This window comes from Bubalus kerabau, chromosome 16, assembly GCF_029407905.1.
Source record: "Bubalus kerabau isolate K-KA32 ecotype Philippines breed swamp buffalo chromosome 16, PCC_UOA_SB_1v2, whole genome shotgun sequence".
Lineage (NCBI taxonomy): Eukaryota > Metazoa > Chordata > Mammalia > Artiodactyla > Bovidae > Bubalus > Bubalus kerabau.
In genome coordinates, this window is record NC_073639.1 from 12,415,450 (window position 1) to 12,433,536 (window position 18,087).

Below are 18,087 nucleotides of genomic sequence, written 5' to 3' on the forward strand. Positions count from 1 at the left end.
ATATTTAGTATTGCTTAGGATTAGGATGAATATTACAGTTTGTTTCTTGATTTAAAAATAAATGAAGACTTCTGGTTTTTGCTTTTGCATGTAAGGAGCTTAGAGGTCATCACTCCATCTTAACAACAAATTAAAAATCTGAACAAACTAAAACATCAACAGCTCTTCTTGGACCTTTAAGAGAGAGGAGGAGGATACAGGGCAAACTGGAGAGACAGGCTTGCAAATACAGGCAGTCCCAGGTTACCAGAGCAGAGACTCATGAGCAGAATCTGATGTGGGAACCGGCACTTGGGTAAGAAAAATGAACTGTAATTGACAAATGGCTGCTGGCTCAATGTGGACAACACTGAGTTAAAAATTCCAGGAGGATCCGGTCATAAAGGGACCACCACAGTACTGTGATATTTACCTACAGAAGCTCAATCAGATTCCCAGGATAATTATGAGAAAATGAACCATTTTGAAATATGCCAGAGCACTCTGTTCTTCTTAATAAGGCCTGCCTTCAAGGAAAACTAATTAAACAGAACCTAACCTGTTGGGTATTGCTGCTGCTGCTGCTAAGTCACTTCAGTCATGTCTGATTCTATGTGACCCCATAGATGGCAGCCCACCAGGCTCCCCCGTTCCTGGATTCTCCAGGAAAGAACACTGGAGTGTGTTGCCATTTCCTTCTCCAGTGCATGAAAGTGAAAAGTGAAAGTCAAGTTGCTCAGTCGTGTCCGACTCTTCACGACCCCATGGACTGCAGCCTTCCAGGCTTCTCCGTCCATGGGATTTTCCAAGCAAGAGTACTGGAGTGGGTTGCCATTGCCTTCTTCGCTGTTGAGTATTAGCAGAGCCCAATCAAGAATACACAGAAGAACTGTACAAAAAAGATCTTCACGATCCAGATAATCATGATGATCACTCACCTAGAGCCAGACATCCTGGAATGTGAAGTCAAGTGGGCTTTTAGAAAGCATCACTACTAACAAAGCTAGTGGAGGTGATGGAGTTCCAGTTGAGCTATTTCCAATCCTGAAAGATGATGCTATGAAAGTGCTGCACTCAATATGCCAGCAAACTTGAAAAACTCAGCAGTGGCCACAGGACTGGAAAAGGTCAGTTTTCATTCCAATCCCAAAGAAAGGCAATGCCAAAGAATGCTCAAACTACCGCACAGTTGCACTCATCTCACACACTAGTAAAGTAATGCTCAAAATTCTCCAGGCCAGGCTTCAGCAATATGTGAACCATGAACTTCCAGATGTTCAAGCTGGTTTTAGAAAAGGCAGAGGAACCAGAGATCAAATTGCCAACATCTGCTGGATTATTGAAAAAGCAAGAAAGTTCCAGAAAAAACATCTATTTCTGTTTTATTGACTATGCCAAAGCCTTTGACTGTGTGGATCACAATAAACTGTGGAAAATTCTGCAAGAGATGGGAATACCAGACCACCTGACCTACCTCTTGAGAAATCTGTATGCAGGTCAGGAAGCAACAGTTAGAACTGGACATGGAACAATGGACTGGTTCCAAATAGGAAAAGGAGTACGTCAAGGCTGTATATTGTCACCCTGCTTATTTAACTTGTATGCAGAGTACATAATGAGAAATGCTGGACTGGAAGAAACACAAGCTGGAATCAAGATTTCCGGGAGAAATATCAATAACCTCAGATATGCAGATGATACTACCCTTATGGCAGAAAGTGAAGAGGAACTAAAGAACCTCTTGGTGAAAGTGAAAGTGGAGAGTGAAAAAGTTGGCTTAAAGCTCAACATTCAGAAAACTAAGTTCATGGCATCCGGTCCCATCACTTCATGGGAAATAGATGGGGAAACAGTGGAAACAGTGTCAGATTTTATTTTTGGGGGCTCTAAAATCACTGCAGATGGTGACTGCAGCCATGAATTTAAAAGAGGCTTACTCCTTGGAAGGAAAGTTATAGGTCTACCTAGGTCTAGGTTGCTGTCTTCTAACCTAGACAGCATATTGAAAAGCAGAGATATTACTTTGCCAACCAAGGTCCATCTAGTCAAGGCTATGGTTTTTCCAGTAGTCATGTATGGATGTGAGAGTTGGACTGTGAAGAAAGCTGAGCTCTGAAGAATTGATGCTTTTGAACTGTGGTGTTGGAGAAGACTTTTGTGAGTCCCTTGGACTTCAAGGAGATCCAACCAGTCCATCCTAAAGGAGACCAGTCCTGGGTGTTCATTGGAAGGACTGGTGCTAAGGCTGAAACTGCAATACTTTGGCCACCTCATGTGAAGAGTTGACTCATTGGAAAAGACCCTGATGTTGGGAGGGATTAAGGGCAGGAGGAGAAGGTAACGACAGAGGATGAGATGGCTGGATGGCATCACCAACTCGGTGCATATGAGTTTGGGTGAACTCCGGGAGTTGGTGATGCACAGGGAGGCCTGGCGTGCTGCGATTCATGGGGTTGCAAGAGAATGGGAAGGCAAACTACTTAATGCAAGAAAATATTTGAAAAAGAAATGTCTAACCAAGAACTGTTATCCAGAATATACAATGAACTGTTAAAACTCAACAATAAAGTTAACAACTTGATTAAAATATGGGCCAAAGGTCTCAACAGAGACCTCAGGAAAGAAGATATACAGAAAACAGTTAACTGCATGGAATGATTCTCCACATCATTTGTCTTCAGGGAAATAAAAATTAAAACAACAAAGAGATACCACTACACATCTATTGCAATGGCCAAAATCCAGAACACTGACACCACCAAAGTGCTGATAAGAATGTGGAGTATCCTTTTATGTTGTTGGTGTAACATCAAAACAGTACAACCATTATGAAATACAGTTTGGTGTGTGCCTGCTAAATTGCTTCAGTCGTGTCCAACTCTTTGAGAGTGAACTGTAGCCTGCCAGGCTCCTCTGTCCATGGAATTCTCCAGGCAAGAATACTGCAGTGGGTTGACATGCCCTCCCCTCAGGGGCCTTCCTGATCCAGGGATCAAACTCACCTCTCTTATGTCTCCTGCATTGGCAGGCAGGTTCTTTATCATTAGTGCCACCTGGGGACCCCTAAACATGCTTTTATCATGCAACCCAGCAATCATTCTCCTTGGTATTTAGCCACAGGAGGTTTATATCCACACAGAACCTGCACATGGATATCCAAGGCAGCTTTTTTGTAATTACCAGAGCTTGGAAGCAGCCTTCCAAGCTCAGCCTTCCAAGCTGTCAACCTACAGTAGTAGGTAAATGTGTAAATAAACTGGTGCATCCAGAAGATGAACTATTTTGTTTTATGGAGAAATGAAGCAGTTGTGAAAATATAAACTTGACTGCATATTATTAAGTGTAAGAGGCCAGTTTGAAAAGGCTACATACTATGTGATTCCAACTACCAGATACTTGGGAAAAGGCAAAACTGTGAAGAAAATGAAAAGGTCGATGGTTGCTAGGGGTGGCTTGGGGTGGGAAGAAGGATGGATTAGCAAGCACAGAGTTTTAGGACCGTGGAACTATTTTGTACATTATTCCAGTGATGGATACACAAACCCAAAGAATGTACACAAGACCAAGAGTGAGCTGTAAGGTGAACTGCTGACCTTAGTGATTAGGATGTCAGGTCAGTGCAGGTTCATCCTTGGTAACAGAGGCACCACTTGGTGCATCCGTTGATAACTGATAATAGGGGCAGGCAAATTATGCTTGAGTGGAGATAAAGGGCTTAGGAGAAATTTCTGTACCTCCGCCTCAATTTTGTTTTCAATATAAAACTGCTTTTGTAACTTTTCTTTAAAAAATTTTAAACAGTAATAACAAAATGATGTGAGTAAATAATATTTAATCAGAATCAGCAACTTACTGCCTTACAATGTAAAGATGCTACATTTTTGATAGTTTTAGCTAGTCATAAAATGTTTATTTTACAGTGGACTGTAAGTTCCATGAAGACAAGGACTGCGATTGTTTTGTTCAATAGTATCCACTCACTATTAACAAAATACCAGTTTATCAGAAGGGCTCAAAAATATTTTTGAAAGAATAGTTTTCATTAACTTTATTAATTATGCTAAAATTATGTATCAAAAATATTTACCAATAACCAGAATTCTTTGAGCTAGAATGCCTCATTTTCTGTGGCTGGAGGTTAAGGAAGAAAGAGATCAGAGAGAGAAAAAGAGAGATTCTAGGTAAGCCATGGGACTCCAGTCAGTTTCCCCCGTCCAGCAGCTTGGTTTTCAGGGAAAAAAGCGTGAAGGAGCAAAGCGTTTGAGAGATGGAAAGGCAGGAAGAAGGAGGAAGAAAGAGAAAACAAGTAAGAGAGACAGAGAAAGAGCAAACTCTTTGCTCACTGAGGAACTACAGAGGGACTTCCCTGGTGGTCCAGGGGGCTAGGACTCTGTGCTCCCTCCTCTGTGCAGGGAGGTGGGTTCCGTCCTGATTAGGGAACTGCATCCCACGTGCTGCCACTGAGAGTTCGCCTGCCTCAACTGAAGATCCTGCATGCCGCAACATAGATCAACGGTCCCTCATGCTGCAGCTAAGTCTGGGTGCAGCCAAATTAATTGATTAAATAAAAAGAAACTCCTGGGACTCCATTTACTTAAAAATCCGTTAAAAAGTGAGGGGGAATACTGCTATCTTATTGGGGAGTTGATCCCAGGAAATACTGTTAGTAGAATGGAGAAATGAGAAGAGAAGACAGAGAAGAGAATGAAGGAAGAACATAAGGGCATTCTCCCCCAGATGACCATGTGGGCAATCAGAGCTTAATCCCTCTAGGGAACAATGGAGCCATCTTGCCACAAGGGCTGTGTTTATCCACCGACTCCCCCATTCAGAGATTAAAGGCCACTCCAAGAGGAGCCTTGATTTCCCTGGCACTTTTGACTCACCGCACAGGTGGGCAGAGTAGAGTCCTGCAGCCAGAGGGAGCCCTTAGGCAATGAAATGTAGATGCTGGCAATTTAAAAAGTCAGGTTAGTTTGCACAGACATGTAAGGGACAAGGCAATATGAATGGAGAAAACAATAGCAACTGCTCTAGTTTGCTTGTTTGAATATAGAGAGACAGTCATAGAGATACTTAATAGATATTTATGTTTATTTTCAGCTGTGTTTCAGAATCTGGAATAGCTACTTGTATTCAGGCAATTGGGCTTCCCAAGCAGTGCTAGTGGTAAAGAATCTGCCTGCTCCATGCAGGAGACCTAAGCTAGATGCAGGTTCAATCCCTGGGTGGGGAAGATCCCCAGGAGAAGGGAATGGCTGCCCATTCCAATATTCTTGCCTGGAGAATCCCATGGACAGAGGAGCCTGGTGGGTTATGGTCCATAGAAGGACAGAGACTGGTCTCAGAGAAGGACAGGACTGAAGAACTTAGCCTTTACAATCACTAAACGTTTCTTGACCTTGTTGATATCTCAGGACTGTCCACCTCAAGTGAGTGGATACATGAATGGGTTGAAAATTGAAGTCCATATTGTTGATTGCCACGGTGATACATTCACTTAGAAACCACTCTGGTGCCCTTTGTCATTTGGAGCCCATATTTCAGAGCTAAACCTGTACTGAGCACAGACCTTCTCATCTTATAAATGTTGATTAACAATCACTTTCAAGGGGTTAATCCATATACTTCAGAATGGAGACTCAATTTCACCTTTTTGAAAAGAACAAATGGAGAACTACACTTAACAATCACGTGTGTCAGTTCCCTTGGGCATTATCTAACCCTTGTCTAACACCAAGTGTGGAAAGTAGGTGAAGGGTGGATCAACTGAATGGTTTTCTGGGGAAGTCTTGAGCCAGGAGTCACAAAAGACATTAAAATAGGAAGTAGAAGTGCATTAAGTCAGCAAAAAGTAGACACTGTAAGGGAAAAATCAGCAGTAACATAAACAGTCCAAAGTGGAATCACCAAGTAGTTAAAATGTGGGTAGAAGTAAAAAAGAGATGAAACAATTAGGAATCAAAAGTAATAATAATAATAAAAAGAAATGACAAAATACGTCAACAAAAGTCAGGTCCCCAGAAACCCTGCGCTATGTCTTATGATGTGGTTTGAACAGTGATGTTTGCAGAGTCTATGGATGTCTGTCCTGTAAACCTGACCGGAGGGTGCCTGAGTTCTCTGTGGGGAAGCAAGTTCAGATTTCCTCCTGTGGGCCTGGGGAGGGAGAAGCATGCCCACTTCCTCTCCTCACCACCCCCAGGAGGCTGATCTGGTGCTGCTCTCATCATGGAGGCTTCTACCAGACATCAGAATAAAACTGGACTGAAAGTATTTTTAAATCCCAATGATATTTTCAGGTGGGGAATATACTTGATATATTAATTACAAAGAAAATATTTTCTAATATCTTTTTCCGTTGTAGTCTATGAAACAATGTTTGCTAAAAGAGAAGATTGGCAAGGGTTAGAAAGAAGTGAACTCCTTAAGTACTTCAACGATTGTGGTCATTTCCCAACCCACCAGCAAATTGATGAGGTTTGGGACCTGGTCCATAGAGGTAAGTCGTTTTCATTTCTTTTTTTCCTTTTGGTTTCTCCTTCCTTCTTTATTTCTTCCCTGTTTTCCTCCCTTCATCTTTCCTATGTTTCTTCTCTTACTTTCTTTCAGTTCAGTTCAGTTCAGTGGCTCAGTCATGTCCGACTCTTTGGGAACCCATGAACGGCAGCACACCAGGCCTCCCTGTCCATCACCAACTCCCAGAGTCCACCCAAACCCATGTCCATTGCGTTGGTGATGCCATCCAACCATCTCATTCTCTGTGGTTCCCTTCTCCTCCTGCTTTCAATCTTTCCTAGCATCAGGGTCTTTTCCAATGAGTCAGCTCTTTGCATCAGGTGGCCACAGTATTGGAGTTTCAGCTTTGACATCAGTCCTTCCAAAGAATATTCAGGACTGATCTCCTTTATGATGGACTGGTTGGATCTCCTTGCAGTCCAAGGGACTCTCAAGAGTCTTCTCCAACACCACAGTTCAAAAGCATCAGTTCTTCGGCAGTCAGCTTTCTTTATAATCCAACTTTCACATCCATACGTGACCACTGAAAAAACCATAGCCTTGACTAGACGGACCTTTGTTGGCAAAGTAATATCTCTGCTTTTTAATATGCTGTCTAGGTTGTCATAACTTTCCTTTCAAGGAGTAAGCGTCTTTTAATTTCATGGCTGCAGTCCACGTCTGCAGTGATTTTGGAGCCCAGAAAAATAAAGTCAGCCACTGTTTCCACTGTTTCCCTATCTATTTGCCATGAAGTGATGGGACCAGATTTTTCTTATAAATCCCTTTTTTCAAATTGTTAAAACCTAATGTTAATATACATATGAAAGAAGGTTTAAATAACAGGTTAAGAGTTAATACAGTATCAACCTAGAGGGGTTGATACTAGAGGGTGGGATGGGGAGGGAGACAGGAGGGAGTTTCAAAAGGGAGGGGACATATGTATACCTATAGCTGATTCATATTGAGGTTTGACAGAAAACAGCAAAACTCTGTAAAGCCATTAGCCTTCAATAAAAAATAACTTAAGAAAAAAGTTACCTTTAAAGGAGTGGAGGAGATGATTTTAGCTTTTAAAAAGCTTTTAATGTATTTTTGATACAGTTTGTTGTATCTGAATACATTTAAAACCACCATATTTTAAATACTGATGCTACAATGATTTCTCCTAAATATATTTGGTACAAAAAATATAGTCAAGTTTGAATGTTTAAACATTATAAATTATTGCTGACACAATAAAATCATTTCTTAACAGTAAATAAATGAAAGGATAGCATGCATTGTATAGGAATATTTAATAAGTTAAATGGAGCAACATTTCTCCTTTCTTTATACTGATAAGGGGGTGGAAATTGTCACCAAGGTGTGGGAAGTCTCAATGAATTTTTCTTAACTCCTTTCTCAACATTTCTTTGTATGTCCACCCTAATGCTATGGCTTACTACCGTGTTTAGAGATGATGAATGAGGTACCCAAAATTTAATTGAGAGGAAAAGGTAAACAAATAAAATATTTCAAGATCTTTTTCTAATAGAGGAGAAGGGCCCCCATGCCAGTAGGAAGGTATGATTAATGTTGGAGTGACTAGGTTGAAGCTTCATTATGGGTTGAAGTTCTCTTTGTTAGTTCTTCATGTAAATTGACCTAATACTTTACCTACGTATGGGCTTTGTTTTGCCACTGTTGCATCCTTAGTACCCAGAAAAGTTTTCTAGGCTCTTGGTAAATTTGTTCACAAACTGGAGAAGCATCCAGGTCACTTTGAATGTTTAAGCAACTTTTTCCCACTGACAAAAACATTGAGCATTTATAATAGAAAATCTGAGAATATAGAAATATATAAAATTACTAACAAATAGCAATTAACATTTGATGCTTATCATTCCCAGTTTTTTCCTTCACATAGAACATTTTTATGAAAATTGGAATTTTCTACATGTTGGGCTGTCTGGTAAAGAATCCGCCTGCCAATGCAGGAGACATGGGTTTGATCCCTGGGTCGAGAAGATCCCCTGGAGAAGGAAATGGCAACCCATGCCAGTATTTTTACCTAGAAAATCCCTTGAAGTCTAGTGGGCTACATTCCATAGGGTCACAAAAAGTCTGACACGACTTAGTAACTGAGCACACACACGTTGCAAAATCTACGTTTTTTGCTTAACAATACTCCTTAGTTCCCAAGCCATAAATACCTTTTACAACATTATTTATGACTGAGTAATAACTCTATCATAAAGGTATTCTGTATAGCATTTACTATTGTACATTTAAATTCTTACCATTTTTCTTTATAATAAATAATAAAATTCAAAAAGTTGAATGCAGCGAAGTAGAATCAATTAGAGATTTCAGAAACTTATTCTGATTAGTGTTAGTAATTTTAAGTTTTTCTTCAAATTAAATTTCATAGTGGTATTTTCCTTTACTAATTATTTTACAGTGTATCCTAGAGGCTTGGGTTTAGATTGCCTGGATTTAATTCCTGATTTCATCACTTATTAGCTGTATGTCTTTGGACAAGTTATTTATCTCTGCTATTTCTTATTTCATTAATATATGTTTAAAGCAAGATAATGCTATCAAAATAGTTGGGCTATTGTGACTTTTAAATGAAAAATTCATGTAAAACTTGTGGATCACTTTAAGTACCAATAAATGTCTGTTATTCTTAAATAATTCTTTATTATACTGAAATAAGTTATGAAAATTAATTTTCATAATTTTTTTTAATTTTGAAGGTGTTAAAATATTGAACCTAATTGTTGAATGATTTATTTCTATAGATATTTTTGTATTGAGTGTCATCCATTGGTTTCTACCCATATCATTTCTTGATTATCATAATGACCTGCGTGCTACAGGAGATAATGCTCATTTATGCTCATTTTACAGATGAGAGAACTGAGACTTAGAGAGTTTTTAAAGCTTATTAGGAGAGCTGAAACTTTAACCCTGGTCTTTAAAAATCAAGTTCAATGCTGTTTACTATGTGGAGTAAAATTTAAAAGCTTAGTATTACAGAAACATAATTAGATGGATGATTAAAATGTTAACAGCAAGTACTGCCTTTTATCTTTCACAGACTAGATAATGCCTTGTGATATAGTAGGTTTTCTATAAATGCTTCACTCTATTAAATTTCTTATTAAAACTAGAATTTTTCAAAAGAACAGTTAGCTTAAAAACATACTCTTTTTATTATAATGCCTAAAATTGGGAAACTTTCCTTTATAGAAGAAGCCACTCTAACATAATTTAAAATATATATCCAATTATGTTGCTACATCCAGTTAAACAATTCTAGTTCATAAGAAGCATTAGTTTAAAATAGAGATAGTCTAAAATAATAGAAAGAAAACCAAAAATTTGTGGGAAATGGAGCTAGTGTCTTCTGCTTGCTTCTGGTAAGGGAATCTGATTTTATGCATGTTGGCTTGTCAATCATCTTCATTCATACTGACTTCTTTGATTGTGGATAATAGCTCCAGATATGCAACCTACACATTTTTTCATCCAATAGCATAGTTCACCAGCTCATGTGTTCTTAATTCAATTGATTAACTTCTTCAGTGTATGACACCGAGTAGGTCAAAGTTTCAAAACTGTCTTTGCGTTCAGGTATTTTTAGCTTTTTTTTTTTCCATTTTTTTTCTTCTTATCACTATGGTAACAAAAATTGTAACTGAGGATATGATTTTTGTCTGAAAATCTTTCTTTGGGAGAATGAAGCAACTTCAGACTGAATGTAGAGGCTGATCTTGAAAACTGAAGACTATGGAGAAGGAAATGGCACCCCACTCCAGTATTCTTGCCTGGAGAATCCCATGGACGGAGGAGCTTGGTGGGCCACAGTCCACGGGTCGCAAAGAGTCGGACACAACTGAGCGACTTCACTTTCACTTTACTTTCACTTATGCAGACATGAGAACCTTTCCTTGATGTTCATTTACATCTCAACAATTGAAACTAATAACAATAGAATGACATATATTAAAGGAAAAAATATGTTTCATTCTATATTATATTCTCACATCTGCCTAATTTTTAGAAGTTTGAACTTGGGAAATTTTCCAGCATTTTCTCAACATGAGAATAGAAAGTTTAGTTTGTTTTCAGCAATTAAAATTACCTCAATAATGAAGTCCACTTTCACTGTGGAGCCCTAGATGAAAAGTCTTAAAACCTAAGACATTCTCTGCATCTGAAGAAACAATAGTCTGAGGTAGGATATGAATTATTTCAGGCTCCCACATTGGTGGCGAATTGTAACTGTGGCCTGGGCCCCCTGCTCCTTAGGGCACAGTTACGTTCACTAAAAGCAGACAATACTGGATTTCCTGTTATATTTTCAAGATATGACTTTATTTATAAACTGGGGATAATATAATGATTTTCCCCTATTTTTTTCATATGAGCAAGCTCTTTAACAATAAGATTTTGACTATGCAGAAAAGGAATTAAAGAGGATTTTTAAAAGATAATAGATAGTAAGAGTATTCGAGGGCCAAAGAAATTCTAATGATGAAAGAATGCAGAAGTATCAGAGGTAATGTGTTACAAAAACCTTATTTTAAATAACTTCTAAAAAAGAAATTTAACACATTTTTAGCATAAAGCATTTTGAAAATACATACTAAAATCAAAGGTGAAATGAAAAATACTAGCAGTTTTATGTTTCAGAATGACATGTGGCTACTGCCTAGAGGGTCGCCAGGTCTTACAGAGATCTCTTAGTGGACTGTAAAGATCGGGGAAAGTGTCTGGCAATCTGTCTTCTTTTTATATAATAAAAATAATCCTTTTTAAATGTAATTTTATATAATAAAAATAAATACACTATATATTTATGTTGCTAGAACAAATCTCAGGCTGTGAGCTCACTGCTTCTCACAAGGAGTTAATTTTTATTTCTAACCTCCGTCCATCAAACTTCAATTTCAATCTATTTGGCTTTTGAATTTCTTTGTATGAGACTGTGACCACATAACAATTGAGGGCTACGTAGAGACATAGCATGTGGGGTGTCCTGACCAACTGAGCTGCAGTATCTGCACCTTTATTCTTACATTTCCTATGAAGTGTGTTTTGTATACTGTTGACGCCCATGGGTGTTGACTTTTACTCACCTCTTCATGTCAATTGAACTTCCTTTGACGGCTTGTTATGTGGAGAAAATAATTCTCATTTTGCGCTTATTGATATTGGCCAGGTCTTGAGATCCTTGTCATCATCTAGTTGAGTAGAGCCTATGACCTATATAGGTCTACATTTGTTCACTAGAGGAGGACAAAATGCTCAAAAAATGCAGAGGCAGGTAAATAAGTATAATTCCTAGCACAATATCACATTATCAGAAATGAAGCACTAAAGATGATTTAGGCATGTGGTCACTATTAGGAAAGCCTGGCAGCTACGCTGATGACTGAACAACAGGAAGAGACTTTCTAATATCACCTCCCCTCCACCAATGAGTTCCCTGAATTGTACTGCCATGACATTTTTTAGCAGGATTAAGTATTTTGTTATGCAACACTGGATAACTTGAGAAGTGTTTGATGTTTATCCCACCTGCTCTGATGAGTTTCCTGCTAACGTCTCGTGAATCTACAGACCCTTTCTGTGCACTACAAATATATAAAGGTTTTTCAGTGGTGTCTATAACCCTTGTGTAGCAGGGTGCCATTTTTTCCCCTGGTATTTTAGTAGGTACTCTCTAATGCTTTCAGCCATGTGAAAGGTAAAAGCACATTCTCTTATCCAATGGATAATTTCAGGTACAAGTCATAAAGTGAAAGAAAATTCATTAGAGCACATTATATGGATGCCTTCCTTAGTTGAGACAATCCAGAATTTTTTTTATAAAATCATTGCAAATGTTGTTAACAAACATCTTTTGAGTTCTTAGTACAGGCTGTGAAATGTAATATGGTTCAGAGGTCTCAGTCTCCATAATAACTGGAGGGACATGCACATTTTTAACTAGATAAATACAGTGTTGTAAATGTTTATGCATTCACATATATATCATGTGCTAAAATGATACCGATACAAATTATGGCTAAAGTTTGGAAATCAGGGAAAGTTATAGAGTGTACTTAAGACTTGAGAGCATCACTGTAGGATGTGTTAACAAGGTGATTACAAAAAAAAGACAAGGTTTAATGCATAAAGGATTGTGTACAAAGCAAATTAGAATTTACAGGGCTGCTAGTAACTCTGAATAACAGATGCATGTGTCTGCTGGGTGGGTACCTGGAGAAGGCACAATGTTACTAAAACTGCTGAATAAAAAAAAGATGCCAGATCATTCACTGAGATCTAGTTGGACTGTGGTTGCTTCTCCCTATAGGATTCTCCTTGTTTTAAGTCCCTTCTCCACCTGTCATCTGCCTATGGGAAACGGTTGTTTCCAAATTCACAATGCAAATTAGATTTTGGTTATAAATCAGTTATGTGACAGTAGGAGCTATTTAAACACTCTTCCCTAGAGCTCAAATACCCCCTGAATAAACTAGAGACGGAACCCTTGGGGCAAAGAGCAGTCCTGAAGCATGTGTCATCACCTTGCTTCAGCTACCTAATCCAAGCAGCCACTCCTAAAATTCCTCCTGCTGTCTCCTCTAAAACTTTTAAAAAGATGGTTCTCGACATTTTGTCTCCTCTTACATTATTTAACACTGCTAATGCCTTCTATCACTTCATCCATGGCTGTGCCAAGCCTATGAAATCCTGTGCTAATGATATGCCCTGAGATGGCCATCGCCTTTGGAAGCCTTGTTTTCCCCTAATTGCTATCCTACCATCATGTGAGTTGTTACTCCAATTATTAGGTTACCCTAATTAACCATTCTGGGTTTCTTTGAATCTTTTATTATTTAGGTTGAAATATTTGTACTATTGTTCTATAAGCTGCACAGAGAATCTGATTAAATGGTGTAATAGTACTTAACACCAGCTCTTCTTCTAAAGCCTGTCTGTTTTCTTTAAGTAGAAAATAACCATCTTTAAGAAACAACAGGAACAGCAGGGGTTGGAGAATGGAATAACTTCAATAAAGGTATAATTACTTTCATAAGTCTGTTTGAGAGCAAGGCTTTAGGTTTCTTTTGTTAGATCACTGTTTATTAAGATTACACACCCAGTCTTCCTAACACGCAGAGATCCACCAACAAGCCTTTGTTTTATATGATTGAATTACTATAATATCAGGAATATAAATTCCCTGGTGAGAGCAACTTTGCTCTGCAAGGCTCTGATAAATGAAAGAAACATTAATATAAAATATTTCATCAGAAATTCTTGTGAAATGCAAAATTTTATGATATAATTATTCCAACATCGTAAACATGGCATTCAAGGACTTTTTTTTTTCTGGCATTTCACTTGATCCAGACTACTGTGATTTCCCACAGTGAAGTGAAAACTTTAAAAGGACTTAGAATGGTTCTCAGACCTTTACAGTCAAATAAGTTTTACAGTTCTCAGTTTACTTCTTAAGTCTCCTTTAGGAATGAACGTTTTCTAGCATTTCAGAATCAAGCTTTCAAAAAGAATTAAGCTCTGCTCAGTAAGGCACCATGATACTGCTATGATGTGAAGTCTATCACGCTGATCTAAGTTATCAGTATTATTGAAATGAAAGCTTATGATTCAGATTCATAAAACCAAGCTTCTTGCAGAATGCTGTGAGTTTGGCAGCTTAGAGGCCAAAAGGTAATGTTAAAGGATTGTTTCCTTAAAATTTACTTCTTTAGGTATAAGCCCATCAGAGTTTCACTATGGTATTTCTGTTTCCAAAATTTGAACTTTGGTGACTGTTGCCACGTTGAAATCAACATGCCAGTACTGTTGTGTGGAAGTGTTATTACTACTTTTTAAATCAGAGTCATGTTGGCCTGTTATGCAAGATGTTTATAGAGTAAGCTTCTTTTACAGCATAGCTTTCCAGGAATTTTATTGTAAATATCTCATGTTTCTATTCTTTTGAAGTATTTCTGCCAATTATTCTTTATCTCCCAGTGCTTATATATTTTTTAGTATGATGAAGGACCAAGCATCCTTTTAGATTATGTTGCTTAGTGGTTTGGATAGAGAGGACTTGATTTTCACATATGTCCTTGAATGCAGTTATAATCCTTTGTGGTAAAAATAGGAACACATATATAAGCACATTTGCATGGCATGTGTATTATAGTTAGTAACTCCCACCAGCACTAATAACTGCCTATAAGAAAGGCAGTACTATAATCTCCTCTTTCTCTTTATTTTCTGTGGAGTTTAATTCATAGTACCAATCGGAGAAAACATAAATTTGATTATACACCTACAGTTTATTGTGCATATTTTCTAGCAATTGAGTTTTGCATTTAATATCAATCACTTAAACTCATGGCTCTTTGCCAAGGTTTCATAACATATTCGTGTATTTAAATGAGTTGTAAAGTGAATTCCAAATCTTTTGATTGTAAGGAAGTTAATGTACCCAGACTTTCAAAGTAAGAAATAAATTTGAATGGATTAAATGATAATCCCTATAACTTTCGCTTTCTGGAATTCCAAAGAATTGGTTGAGGAAAGAGAGGATAGAACTGTCACTGGTATGCTGGACCTGCACTAAGATGCCTGTGCCATGCAGGTGAGCCTCACCTTTGGGTGATTGGAGCCAGAAAGAGAATGAGAACACTTGTGTTGTGTTAACGTCCCATATCAGCTAACTAATTTCTAGCAGGTAAATCTTAATCTGCCCTTGGAAAAACAGTTCTAATTATTGTACAGAATAAGGAGTAGTGCAGCTTCTCAGGAATGAGATGATTGTTAGTATAACTATTGCATACCTCTTGCTGTTGGCATACTTTTATATTTTTGGAGAATACCTAGAACCAATCATTGTTTGGAATACTCCTAATACCATGGTTCTCCATGATGTTTCAGTTACAGTAAAAGACAAAGAGGCCTGTTACTATAACTACCATATTCTAAATGGTTAGTCTGCAGATGATAACCATCTCCTTAATATCCATTTGCAGGACATAGCATTTGAAATTGGAGAAGGCAATGGCACCCGACTCCAGCACTCTTGCCTGGAAAATCCCATGGATGGAGGAGCCTGGTGGGCCGCAGTCCATGGGGTCGCTAAGAGTCGGACACGACTGAGCGACTTCACTTTCACTTTTCACTTTCATGCGTTGGAGAAGGAAATGGCAACCCACTCCAGTGTTCTTGCCTGGAGAATCCCAGGGACGGGAGAGCCTCGTGGGCTACCATCTATGGGGTCGCATAGAGTCGGACACGACTGAAGCGACTTAGCAGCAGCAGCAGCAGCATTTGAAATATCTTGAAGATTTTTTTTTCTGCTGTTTACTTCCAGTGGTTTTATGTTCTCAGTCTTCTGAAGGTGCTTGCAGAAAACAGTTTTCATGATCTTAATCTCTCATTTTCTAGAGTGTTCATTTCTAATGATTGCATTCTGATAGTTACTTAATTACTTCTTAGGTTGTAACTAGATTTTCTTGTTCGTAGTAACATCTTTCATCTTTCTTTTTAGCCTCTTACTCTCTAATAACCTCTTGATATCTTTTTGGCTCTTAGATCTTTTCAATAAATCTGCATCCCCATGAGGACTTTCAACCCGTTAACTTTCCTATATTTACAGTATTGATTTTTGTTGCTCTGACTGTAAGTCGTGCTCCACTCTTTGTGACCCATGGATTGCAGGCTCCTCTGTCCTCCACTATCTCCTAGAGTTTGCTCAAATTCATGTCCATTGAGTAGGTGATGCTATCTAACCATCTCATCCTCTTCCACTTTGTTCTTCTTTTGCTGTAGATCTTTCTCAGCATCAGGGTCTTTTCCAGTGATTCGGCTCTTTGCATCAGGTGGCCAAAGGATTGGAGCTTCAGCATTAGTCCTTCCAATGAATATTCAGTTGAATTCCTTTAAGATTGACTGGTTTGATCTCCTTGAAGCCCAAGGGTCTATCAAGAGTTTTCTCCAGCACAGTTCAAAAGCATCAGTTCTTTGGCACTCAGCCGTCTTTGTCATCCAAGGCGCACATCCTTGCACATGGCTACTGGAAAACCACAGCTTTGACTATGTAGACCTTTGTTGGGAAAGTGATGTCTCTGTTTTTTAATAATCTGTCTAGGTTTGTCATAGCTTTCCTTCCAAGGAATAAGTGTAATTTAATTTCATGGATGCAGTCACCATCCTCAGTGATTTTGGAGCCCAAGAAAATAAAATCTGTTTCCAGTTTTCCCCCTTCTATTTCCTATGAAGTGATGGAACCAGATGCCATGATCTTAGTTTTTTTAATGTTGAGTTTTAAGCCAGCGTTTCACTCTTCTCTTTCACCCTCATCAAGAGGCTCTTTATACAGTATTCATAACTCCAGAGATTTTTGTTTTTACCTTTCTCCTTACTCAGATTCATTCCATGGTACCCATGCATCCTTTTTAAACCTCCTTACCCTCCTCACTTATTTTCCAAGAGGCTGGATCTGGTAGAACCAACTTTCTGCCTAGGTCATTCAGATAAACATGGCATGGCTGGAGAAGAATATAACTATGCTGATGTATTTCACTTTCAATTTCTGATCATGAATGTCAAGTGGGCCCTCAGACTGCCAACCAGTTTTATTCCACTTTTCAAGTTAATTCAGGCTCCTCCTCTCCCTGATTAATATCCCACATGAACTTGGCCCTCCTCAAACTTTAAATATCTCGTCTTCCTCCTTTCTATCATGACCTTGTCTCTAATGAAACTGATAGAGCAGACACATTAGAAAGGACTACCTTGTCTTCCGACCTCCCAACCCATCAGGCTTCCAGCATCTTCAGCCTCAGAGCCTGCTTTTCTTCCTCTTGCAATGGATGAACTTTCCCTTTCATCTTTTCTTGATCACGGTATTCTGTTATCTCTGACTTACTCAAGGATTCTCCTGTCTTTACTTTCTTGGGCTTCACTGGTGGCTTAGAAGGTAAAGAATCTGCCTGTAATGAAGACCTGAGTTCGATTCCTGGGTCAGGAAGATCCCCTGGAGAAGGGAATGGCTACCCACTGCAGTATTCTTGCCTGGAGAGTTCCATGGACAGAGGAGCCTGGTGGGCTACAGTCCATGGGGTCGCAAGAGTCGGGTATGACTGAGTGACTAACACTTTCACTTTACTTTCTTGCTCCAGATTATTTTCTGTCTCACCTCTATCAATTATTCTCTCTGTGAACTGTGTCTTAAGAGCATACAAACATGCTAAGAAATTTTCCATCTTACAAACACCCTCCCTGGATGCTATGTAATCTACTGTTTCTTCATTCTTCAATTACCATTCCATTTCTTTGCTCTCTTTTGTAAGAAATTCTTCAAACTATTGAGTCTATTTGTCATGTCTATTTCCTTCTTTACTTCCCATACCTTTCTTCTTTTTAAAACATATTATAAAATGCTTTAGGCTTCCCTGGTGGCTCAGATGGTAAAGAATCTACCTGCAATGCAGGAGACATGGCTTCAATACCCAGGTCAGGAAGATCCCCTGGAGAAGGGCATGGCAACCCACTCTAGTATTCTTGCCTGGATACCATGGACAAGGGAGCCTGGTGGGTTACAGTCCATAG

At 38.7% G+C, this 18,087-nt stretch overlaps 1 protein-coding gene across 1 annotated transcript in view; it reads left to right on the forward strand.

Annotated features, from left to right (window-relative positions):
• LOC129630300 (IQ domain-containing protein M-like) overlaps positions 1 to 18,087 on the forward strand; it is a 267,840-nt gene that overhangs the window by 134,554 nt on the left and 115,199 nt on the right. Inside the window, exon 8 of the mRNA XM_055550802.1 lies at positions 6,347 to 6,481. Coding sequence (XP_055406777.1) covers positions 6,347 to 6,481 — 135 coding nt within the window. The remainder of the gene's footprint in view (positions 1 to 6,346; positions 6,482 to 18,087) is intronic.